Source organism: Hyperolius riggenbachi, chromosome 7 (genome assembly GCF_040937935.1).
Source record: "Hyperolius riggenbachi isolate aHypRig1 chromosome 7, aHypRig1.pri, whole genome shotgun sequence".
Taxonomy (NCBI): Eukaryota; Metazoa; Chordata; class Amphibia; order Anura; family Hyperoliidae; genus Hyperolius; species Hyperolius riggenbachi.
The window spans coordinates 162032378-162044173 of record NC_090652.1 but is presented as its reverse complement, the minus strand read 5'-3'; the positions used below and the strand labels follow the sequence as shown (position 1 = coordinate 162044173).

The window sequence follows — 11796 nt, the reverse complement described above, 5'->3', positions numbered from 1 at the left end:
ATTTCACTCACTCGTGTGGCTGCAGTAATTAGAGAAGGGAGAGAACCTGGCTGCTGACATAGGGAAAGCTTAGTTAGGCTCTTGTGTTAGGCTTGTTAGGTTGCTCCTTCTTGCTGATCTTATTGCTAAAAAGCACTCCTCATCCACAACAGTAGAGATGGCCCAAACCTCCGACTTTAGTTTCGCGAACCGGGTTCGCAAACGTTTGCGAACTTTCGCGAACCACAATAGACTTCAATGGGGTGGCGAACTTTGAAAACTAGAAACATTTATGCTGGCCACAAAAGTGATGGAAAAGATGTTTCAAGGGGTCTAAGTTTTTGCATGGATGAGTGTGATAGACGCCAAAAGTCCCGGGGAAAAATCTGGATTTGATGCAAAGCAGCGTTTTAAGGGCAGAAATCACATTGCATGCTAAATTGGAGGCCTAAAGTGCTTTAAAACATCTTGCATGTGTATACATCAATCAGGGAGTGTAATTAGTGTACTGCTTCACACTAACACACCAAACTCACTGTGTAACGCACCGCAAACAGCTGTTTGTGTTGTGACGACCGTGCTGGACTGGTGCGCACCATGGCTAGAGTGCAGGCGATAGCAGTTTTCAAGACCATATGGTCACCAGGCTGAGGTAGCTTAATGACAGAACAACAGTGATTGTCCAGCTGATCGAATTTGGTCTGTCCACAATGAAGCAACGACCTTATTATCTTTGGTGTGCCACTCCCGAGACACTCATATAGCCGGCGGTCATTGCTTCATTGTGATACGCAAGCCCTTTCACGGCGGCAAGGTAACGATCACGAAGGGGAATTGACACATGTACATGCCTTTTGTTTTGTTTTTGCAGCCGCAGTGCAGCCAGAAAAATTAGGCCTTAAAAATTCAGGAATCCGCCTGGAGTCCTGGACCCTGCTGATGGTGGTGGAGAAGGCAGTCAAGCAGCCTGCTAGCAGAGATGCTGTGTGGAGACTGACTTAGTCATGGGGCAGGCAGTCACACGGCGTGCAGGCAGAGATGCTGTGTGTGGGGACTGACTTAGTCTCCGGGCGAGCATTGGAAACATCTCCGCCACTTTGTGCCTATACCGAGGGTCTAGTAGCATGACCACCTCATTCCCCTTGAGTTTTTTTATATGGGGGTCCCTCAACAGGCTGGACAGCATAAAATTCGCCATCTGCACAAAGTTGGATGCAGACGTACTATCCATCTCCTCTTGCTCTACCTCAGTGATGTCAGCTAAGTTCTCCTCCCCCCCAGCCACGAACAATTCCACGGGAAAGTTGAGCAGCACAAGCACCCTGCGACACCTCCTGTGGTTGTTCTTCAACCTCATCCTCCTCCTCCAAAACAACACCTTTCTCATCATCTGACTCCTCTTCCCCAAACAACTCTTCCTTCTCCTCTTCCTCCTCCCCCCTCTGTGCTGCCGCAGGTGTTGAGGAATCATCTGCTTCTCTTCCTCCCATTTCTGTTCACGCTCCTCCACAGCTTGATCCACCACTCTACGCACGGCACGCTCCAGGAAGAAGGCATATGGGATCAAGTCACTGATGGCGCCTTCACTGCGACTCACCAGGTTTGTCTCCTCCTCAAACGGTTGCATGAGTCTGCAGGCATTTCGCATCAGTGTCCAGTACTTTGGCCAGAACATCCCCATCTCCCCAGACTGTCCTTTGACTGTAGTTCTAGAGATACTGTTTGACGGCTTTCTCCTGTTGTAGCAGGCGGTCGAACATCAGGAGGGTCAAATTCCAGCGAGTCGGAGTATCGCAAATCAAGCATCTCACCGGCAAGTTGTTTCTCTGCTGAATATCGGCAAAACGTGCCATGGCCGTGTAAGACCACCTGAAATGCCCACACACCTTCCAGGACTGCTTTAGGACGTCCTGTAAGCCTGGGCACTTAGACACACATCTCTGAATTACGAGAGTGAGCACATGTGATGTGCCATGCAGGGTAGATGTGTCAACTTTCCCAAATTCAAAGCCGAAATGAGATTGTCACACACCACGCCCTGGGGAGCTGGGGCTGTGTAGCTGGAGAGGAGATCGCAGCACCAGTAGAGTTGCGCTGCCACTCAGCCAAGGAGGAGGAGGAGGATGACAGCGAAGAGGATGTAGCAGGAGGAGAGGAGGTGGCAACAGGCCTGCCTGCAAGCCGTGGAGGTGTCACAAGTAAGTCCGCTGCACAGCCACGTACTCCCTGCTTGTCAGCGGTCACCAGGTTGACCCAATGGGCTGTGTAAGTAATGTAAGTAATAATCGTGCATGGCAGATCAGGCATCCGTGGTCAGATGGACCCTTGACTCAACGCTGTGTGCCAGAGATGACACTACTTGCCTCTCAACTTCATAGTACAGTTTGGGTATCGCCTTTTTAGAGAAATAATTGCGGCCTGGTATCTTCCAATGCGGTGTCCCAATGGCACGAAAATTTACGGAAGGCCTCAGAGTCCACCAGCTGGTATGGTAACAGCTAACGAGCTAACATTTCCGTAAAGCCAGCTGTCAGACGCCGGGCAAGGGGATGACTGGCAGAAATTGGCTTCTTCCGCTCAAAGTTTCCCCTCATGGACACCTGACTGCTGCTGTGGGCAGAGGAGCAGGAACCACTCAAGGTGAGAGGCGGAGTGGAGGAGGGTGGCTGTGATTGTGAAGGTGCAAGGGAGAAGGTGCACAGCACAATTTTTGGAGGCAGAAAGAACAGATGGCATTGCTCTGATCTAAGGCAGACACTAAAACATTTCCAAACCGCTGAGCACCCCTGGGGTGATGGCAGTATGGTGGCATCAGCAGCTGATGTTGAAGGGCATGTTGGCTGGCTGTCCATAGGTGGCGATACATGGCGCCCGACACTGCCACCAGCTGTTTCTGACGACCAGCTCCCCCTGCTTCAGGAACTCGTCTCCTCCTACTCCTTTCTGACTCCCCCTCTGAACTGTCCCCGTGGTCATCTTGTCTTTTAGGATCCCATGTGACATCCGTATCATCGTCATCATCATAATCATCCTGCCCAGCTTCGCTTGCCTCAGACACCTCATAAAATGCGAAGTGTCAAATGAAAGGGATGGGGTGCTAGTAGTAGCGCTGGTGGCTGCGGAAGATTGGGTTTTCTGCGTTAAATAGTCAACCACGTCCTGACAATCTTGGGAGTTGATGGGACGTGCCTTCTTCTGAGAACTGTACTTTGGTCCAGGGCCGCATGAAATCACATCAGCACGACCTCGAACAGATCTGCCGGGTGGTCTTCCTCTGGGTCTTCCTCTGCCTCTTCCTCTACCTGTTTTGTCCATATCGGGGGGAATGAAGTGAAAGGTATGCACTTACTTGACTAATACAATGTGCAGTCACATAGGTGCCGTTAACAGGTATGCACGGAGTGGTACATCACACTGCGTGCGCTCACGTAGGTAGGTGGGTGCACTGAACAACAGGTAGGTATATGCAGTGATGGGTATTACAAATGTGCACCTGTCACACACACGTACCATGAACAGGTACAGTGACTGGTGGTATTAAATAGCACACTGCGTGCGCTCACGTGTTTAAGTGGGTGCACTGAACAACAGGTAGGTATATGCAGTGCTGCTGGGTATTACAAATGTGCACCTGTCACACACACGTACCGTGAACAGGTACAGTGACTGGTGGTATTAAATAGCACACTGTGTGCGCTCACGTAGATAGGTGGGTGCACTGAACAACAGGCAGGTATATGCAGTGATGGGTATTACAAATGTGCACCTGTCACACACACGTACCGTGAACAGGTACAGTGACTGGTGGTATTAAATAGCTCACTGCGTGCGCTCACGTGGGTAGGTTGGTGCACTGAACAACAGGTAGGTAGGTATATGCAGTGCTGCTGGGTATTACAAATGTGCACCTGTCACACACACACACACACACACACACACACACACACACACACACACACACACACACACACACACACACACACACACACACACACACACACACACACACACACGTACCGTCAACAGGTGCAATGACTGGTGATATTAACAATGTGTGCGCTCAGGTAGGTAGGAAGGTAGGTGGATTAAACAGTGAACAGGTGCAGTGATTGGGATTACAAATGTGCAGCTGCCTGTCACACACACAGGTAGTTACTGAATGTGCTGGGCCTGGCAGTGGCACAGTAGGAATTTAGGGGCCAAAGGCCAGCTGTGACTGACTGACAGGGCTGTATATAAATATAATGCAAGTGGGCCACAAAAAAAAAAAAAAAAATAGATCACAAGAACTAGATTAGCTCTCAAAAGAGCTGTTGAGGGGTGCTTTTTTAGCAATAAGAATCATCAAGGAGCAAGCTAACAAGCCTACAAGAGCCTAACTAAGCTTTCCCTATGAGAGTCTGCAGCAGCTCTCCCTTCTCTAATTACTGCAGGCACACGAGTGAGTCCAATGCCTGACGCTGCCTGCATTTTATAAGGGGGTAGGGCCTCCAGGAGGGACTGCAGCCTGATTGGCTACAATGTGCCTGCTGACTGTGATGTAGAGGGTCAAAGCTGACCCTAATGATGTACTATGGGGCGAATCGAACTTCCAGAAAAGTTTGCGGTTCGCTGCGATCGCGAACACCGGAAGTTCGCTGGGAACCGTTCGGGCCATCTCTACTCAACAGCTCTTTTGAGAGCTAATGTTGTTCTTGTGATCTATTTTTTTTTGTGTGTGTCCCACAGACACTTGTGTTGCATATACAGCCCTGTCAGTCAGTCGCAGCTGCTGGTGGGACCTTGGCCCCTTGGTAATTCCTACTGTGCCACTGCCAGGCCCAGCACATTTAGTGACTACCTGTGTGTGTGACAGCTGCACATTTGTAATACCAATCACTGCATACCCACCTGTTCAGTGCACCTACCTACCTACGTGACCGCAAGCGATCAAGGGTGCGCGTCGCCGGGCAGCGCCTGCGCAGTCTTCACTGATCCTCCCGATTAGGAAGTAGCTTTGGAGGGTCGGTGCACAAAACGGAGGGCGTTTCTAATTTTTTTTATTGGCTAAGGTATCCTTTAAATCATGTGATAAATATTTTAGGGAAAGAATAGTGATTTAGTCATGATTGATACACACACGCACGCACGCACGCACACATACACACATGCACACCTGTCTACCAGTGTGTTTATTATTATTAACTTTATTTGTAAGGCACTGACATATTACACAGGGCTGTGCAATAGATAGGGGAGGCAGTACACTGTTAGATACTGTAACACAGGGACATTACAGCATTAAACAATGTACAAAAATAAAAAGTGGTGCACAGATTGCAAAATGGGGATAAAATAGAAGATGAGCCACTGCGTCCATATGGTTGTGGAGAGGAGAACCCAGGAAAGAGGGCCCTGCCAAATAGGCTTAAGGTGGCCACACACCATACAAATAAAAGATCCAATTTTTCACCAATTCAATAATTAAGATCGGTTGTCTCGAAAAAATCGAGAGCTTTTCTTTGTTTTCGATTGAGAAATCCGGTCAGATTTCCCTTTTTTTCCTGATTTTTGGAGATTGGACATGTTGGAAATTTCAGAACAACTTTATCAAGCATTGTATGGTGTGTGATGGATTGTAAATTACTTGATGTACAGTTCCAATCAATTTTTTCTGAGCTTTCAATTATCTTATTCATGATTGGAGAAACACCAAACATAGGTGTATGGTACATTAGGCAGATTTTTGAATTGTTACAATCAGTCAGAAAAATTGATTGCTATTCTTGAATTGAACAGATATTTAAAAAATTATATGGTGTGTGGCCACCTTTACAATCTAAGGGATGGGAAAGACAGACACATTAACCTCTTGACGACCAGCTAACGCCGATCGGCGTAAACTGGTCGTCTGCGGGATACCATGGAAACGGCCGCTCGACCGAGCGGCCTTTCCATGTCAGTTCACGGAGGGTGTCTCCGTGAACAGCCGGAGAGCCGCCGATCGCGGCTCTCCGGCAAAATGTAAACACGCGGGGAAGAAATCCCCGCTGTTTACATCATACGGCGCTGCTGCGCAGCAGCGCCGTAGAGGAGATCGGCGATCCCCGGCCTCTGATTGGCCGGGGATCGCCGGCATCTGATAGGCGGAAGCCTATCCTTCAATGCGCAGGACGAAACTCCGTCCTGCGCATTACGGAGAGAGGGAGGGAGGGAGGTAAGGAGGCAGAGGGCGGAAATGGCTGCGGAGGGGGACTTTGAGGAGCCCCCCCCCGCAAAACGCAGATGGCCGGTGGCGATCAGACCCCCCCGGCAGGACATCCCCCTAGTGGGGAAAAAAGGGGGGAAGTCTGATCGCCCTGGCATAATAGTGATCTGTGCTGCGGGCTGGAGAGCCCATGCAGCACAGATCAGCCAATAGTACAGCCCTGGTCGGCAAGTGGTTAAGAGTGAGGTGTGTGTCCAGTAGAGGTATGAAGACGGCAGGTAAGCAATGGTTATGAATATGTCTATCTATCTATCTATCTATCTATCATTGCTTTTCTTTTCCTTAGCTTTACATGTTGGTTTGTCTGGAAAGATATGTAACTGATAAAAGGAGACTGTGTTTTGTAATGATAAAGATTTTGTTACTACAGGGCAGTAAAGCAAAACACCTTTTTGCTTACATATCTTGCTAGTCAAATCTTAAAAAAATCTTATCAGTAAAGTCCTAAAACCATTTTAATATTTATAAGTACACAATATGTTTTCAGCCTGGTACACACCATTTTCACTTCAGGTCCTACTCCAGCGATAGATCTGATCAATATTCAGATCTGACATTGATTGGATATAGAAGAAAGCTAGCATACACACACGGTTTTTTTTTTCAAATTTCTTTCATATTTTCGTTCAGTTTTAAGACTGATAATCGAAAAGGTTTACACACGAAACAATGGCTGGTATTTCGATCAATATTCTCCAGCCTGTTCCACCTGTTTCCAATCTAGTCAATCGCTTTGAGTCCGACAGGAGAAAGGCACTATACAAATATTGGAGTTATTATTAGACCTGCGAGTAGTATGTGAGTCAACAGATATTGAATACTATGGGCAGATTGTGTAGGAAAGTCCTTATACTACATGGAGGTGGTAAAATTGGTCAGTGATTGGCCATTCATAATTAAAAAAGTGTACCAGACTTCAAGACTAGTACACACAACCAATTTTGATTGACCAGCGATTAGACAATTTTACTACTACTATGTAAAACAAGCCCTTCAAAGTATTCACAATCTGTTGGCCCCCATGCTATATGGAGGTGGTAAAATTTGCCAGTGAATGGTCAATCAAAATTGGATGTGTGTACGCACCCTAAAGGTTAGTACACACCTTCAGTTACTACTGGCCAATCACTGACCTATTTTACCACCTCCCTGTAACTTACCTACACAATCTGCTCATAGTATTCAAATTTATTAATCCTCATGCTACACGGAGGTGGTAAAATTGGTCAGTGATTGGCCAATCATAATTGAAAGTGTCTACCAGGCTTAACGCCTTGTACATCCAATTTTGTTTGACCAATTGTACAATTGGCCAATCATTTGCTAATTTCACCACCTGCATCTAATATGAGTTCCAGATTTAAAATGCTATGACCAGAATGTGCAGGTAAGCCAATGATTGGCCAATGTTACCACCTCCATGCAGTATGAGAGCTTACCCACACAATATGTTCATGGTATTCTAAATCTGTGTCCTCATACTAAATGCAGGTGGTAAAATTGGCAAAGGTCTGGCCGAACATAAATTGGATGTGTGTGTCAGGCTTTAGTGGCAAGTGCAATTAATAAATTAAAAAAACACCATTTTTACCTTAATGTAAATTTGTAAACCTCTGGGAGTGTACCCATATGTTTGTTATTAATAATACATATGAAGAAATAGAGATAATCACAGAAGTTTAGTTGAAAGATGTTTTATTTTTCACTTTGCAGCACAGAGATGTCCATGTTATGCAGGCAATACTGACAGAGTGGTTTAGTGATAGCCATGGCTCAGAGCGGCAACCAGGACATTAACAAACTTCTCCCAGGTAGCCTCCACTTGAGGGGTGAAAGCAGATCCCAGCTTAGAGGCCAGAACGATCACCAGCACTTCCAGCAGACGCTGTGAATAGAGCACAGACACAATAATTATACATTGGGGGAGTTAGGTGTAAACTAGAATAGTACTGTTATCAGTTTAGCAATAGACTTGTAATAGTTACCTATGCATCAACTATTGTTACATAATATTATTTAAACTAGGACATAAATAAACCTAAATAATCTGGTAAACCTGGTCCTTGTATGTTAAAATCTAGTAGCAAATATGTTCAACCATCACCCAGGTAATATCAGAACATAGCAAGGTTTGCTGAAAAGTTAGTGAATTACTATTTCAGCCGCTGCAGTTGCATGCACATATTCTCAACAAGAACTTAAAATAGCACCTGTTATTTTAAAAATAATAGTAATAAAAATAATAATAAAAAGTTCTTGCTGCATGACTAGTAATTCCCTGACCTTTCAGTAGTCCTTGGTATATTTTGGTATTTTAAAGGCAAAAAGTTGCAAACCCTTGAAACCTATTAGCACACATCAATGATAAATCCAGGACAGGTAAGCCCTGCTACTCAAGGTGCTACTTAAGGTCTCCATTGTTATCCACTATTCTCTAGCATAGACACCTATACTATATCAGGCCCATTGGGTTGCTCCAGAAAAAAACATGCAACGCTAATTTCAGCGCATTGGAGAGGGAATAAGAAAGGGAACATCCATTGGTACGAAAAGAAGGAAGGATATACTAAGGGTTTTAAATAATAGAACATGGAAATCCCATTAAATCCCATTACTTGGCATGTGAGCTAATGCATAGACTACATTCAAAATAAACATAATCAATAACTGTTAGTTATATGATTTCACTTTTTTTGTATTATAAATGATACAGCTTTGCTATACAATTTAGTTCTTGGTAATACATCTGTTGTATTTAGTGCTAAGTAGTAGGTATGTGTGTCGGACTATATAGTTATTGGGCTTCTTTTTAAATGAAACCTCTGTACAGGATAGCACAATAAGTTGACAACAATTCTCTTCTCTTGTTCTTACTGATGTACATTTTTAAAATGCCATGGGTTTCTGCACTTTGCTGCCATTCACCATATGGAAGTGATCTATTCCATTGTAGCTATCTATCCTTACCCTGAAGTTTGAGGGATCCACATGGAGTTCATTAGCGTGCTGTGTGCTGAGGTCAGCAAGAGTCTCTTTCACATGGTCCAGATTGTGAACGGCCTTGTCAAGGGCACCAATCACCTTCTTTCCATGGGCATGGACCTTGGCATTACCAGCAACGGCAGCAGCGGTGGACAGATCTCCAAAGCTGCTGAAATACCTCTGAGTCCAGGGGTAGGTGAGGAGCAACCTAATAACAAGAAATACACATGAAGGTACACATATAACAGATGTACTGGCAAAGAACTATGCTGTTAACTATAACACATAAAGTGTGGGGCATTTATATAAAGAACACAAACACCACTTCATCTTCAGCTCCACATTAATATTAAATAATACTTTTAAAAGGAAAATGTAACTTGTAACTTGTATAGAAGGCTTTTTATGTCATTACCTGCCCAGAGCGTTGTGGCCATCATTTTCCAGATCGACCTTGCTCCAGGTGGAGTTGATGGCGGCTTTCTCTTCTGCAGTCCAGTGCACCATGGTGGCTGTTAGATAGGAGTTTCACAGGTAAGTCTGCTGCTTTGAATGCTGTGCCTCGTCCTGCACAGAAACTGCCCTTTTATAGAAGGCTTTGTCATGTCTACCCATGGTGGCTTTCTGCTGAGTCACTCTAATGCTAGCCACTCCAACCTGATTACATCTTGTGCTGTCATTGTCTGCTGGAATTAAAAAAAAACTGCTAAATTGTATTGTTTGCTGTTTTGTCAGACTGTGTGTGTGTTTGCATGTCATTAGAATTGAAATTATTATACAGCTTTTCAAGGTTAATTTTAGCTAGCATAAAGACATGAGCTATTCTAAAGTAACTCAATAGTGTATTGTAGCTTCATTGTTTATTTTGTTATGGTGGAAAATTCAAAAACAGCTAGTGTCATTTTCATTAATTTTGCTTGAAATATTTCTCAGTTTATTAGAAATAGTCGCAGAAACACCTGCAATTTATAATTTTCCACAAACAAACAATAGCCATGCGGACAGACTTTAGTGATCTTCAAATTATTACAAACATTTAAATTAACTGAATGTAATATTTTCTGATCAGTTGCTTTAGAGCAGATACATATTTTCATGTTTGCCTTAATAGGTAACTTCAGCAAATGTGTTGGTAAAACAAAGTGCAATACATTATTAATCAGTTTTAGGGTTTTCACAGTAGTATATCAGAGATGTCAATGCCAGCCAATCAATAAAATGTAGTTGTTCGCTTTGGCAGGACAAATACTAAAATTGGAATGATACAGAGAAGATTAGAATGGCCACTGCGCAAGGATGACATGAAAATTCGGGAAGCGTTCCATATATTTTAGATGCATCTGGATGATATAAGTTCAGTTGAATGTCAATTTCTGTAATGAAGAAATGTCATGTATAGGATGTGTGCTATTCAATCAATAAGATACTTATGAAATAAAAAAAGGTGGCTATCAGGTACCACTGAATAATGTAATTGGGCGCTCTGTTCCTGAGTCCTTCATGCAGTTCATAGAAAGCGACATGTTTAGAAAGCTACAGTAAATACAGTAGCTGCAGCATTTATTTATTACAAAAAAAAAGGCTGTGAGATCACTGGTGACCCATGGTCTCAGTTTGGAAGTTATAGATGCGTCCCCTGGTTGTTTGGGATTCTAAACCTTCAGCAGCTGCTGTAGGGAATTTCAGCATATAACTGGTGGTGCTGATTTTATTGATGGTGTTTGTCTGAGGAAAATCTTTAGAAAGTATCACTGAAATCTTGAAAAACAGCATAGCACCCTTATCTAAACATGCAGGTTGGGTGGTCAGCAGGGAAAAGCTTCCCTCTGCTGAGCTACAACCAATGGGATGGCTATCAGTGTTTGGGAATGCCTTCTAATAGGGGTGCATATAACCTTCTTCTTCACAAAGCACCCTTATTCAACACTAAGGGGCTCTCCCAACCTCCTACTTGTTACTTTCCGTAAACTCATTGGGAACTACAGCATCTACAGCATTTAATCTTTCATCCCAAGACTTTCCGTTGGTCCTTACAAAAAGACCAACGGGCTCCTGAGTCCTTGGCAATCATTTTGCGGTGGGGCGATCAGTGTGATGGCAGCTTAATGGATCTCTAGTATTACAGATAAAAAATAGAAATGAAAAGAAAATGTAGTTTATGATTCTGAATTTTAGCAAGATTGTTTGTTGACTTTTGCCTCCTGGCCACCGAAACCTACATGGTCAGGTAAGGGCTTAGCCCCATTACCAGAGCATGTGATCTGTTTACATTTTCAAATACCATATGACTGGGAAATTGCAATGACATAAGGTTTTGGCATGGATTGATGTTACTACTAGTGTGATGTGCACAATCTTTGGCACAATAGCAGATGCATCCCATTCAGTAACAATGAATAGTGTCTGCAAGCACTCCAAAATCATAAAGCAAATTAATGGAAAAAAATGAGTTTTTCCTGTGCACGTTGCTTTTTGCAGTGGGAACAAATTGTAAGCCATTAATTTCCTTCTATTTACAAAAATAGTAAAACATTTCTCAATAGCAAAGTACAATTTACAAACTAGGAGAACTAAGTTTCTCCTTATTA

The 11796-nt window shown here is 44.0% G+C and overlaps 1 protein-coding gene and 1 non-coding gene across 2 annotated transcripts; one reads left to right on the top strand and one right to left on the bottom strand.

Annotated features, from left to right (window-relative positions):
• Positions 1–7934: 7934 nt before the first annotated feature.
• LOC137525713 (hemoglobin subunit beta-3-like) lies at positions 7935–9752 on the bottom strand. Its single transcript, XM_068246884.1, has 3 exons — positions 9624–9752; positions 9194–9416; positions 7935–8111 (listed from the first exon to the last, which is right to left on the bottom strand). The coding sequence occupies exons 1-3, from the start codon at positions 9713–9715 to the stop codon at positions 7983–7985; spliced, it is 444 nt and encodes a 147-aa protein (XP_068102985.1). The 5' UTR covers positions 9716–9752; the 3' UTR covers positions 7935–7982.
• A 682-nt stretch (positions 9753–10434) lies between these two features.
• LOC137526284 (U6 spliceosomal RNA) lies at positions 10435–10539 on the top strand. The gene has a single exon (XR_011023102.1). It is a non-coding gene; the product is annotated as a U6 spliceosomal RNA (small nuclear RNA).
• Positions 10540–11796: the final 1257 nt, after the last annotated feature.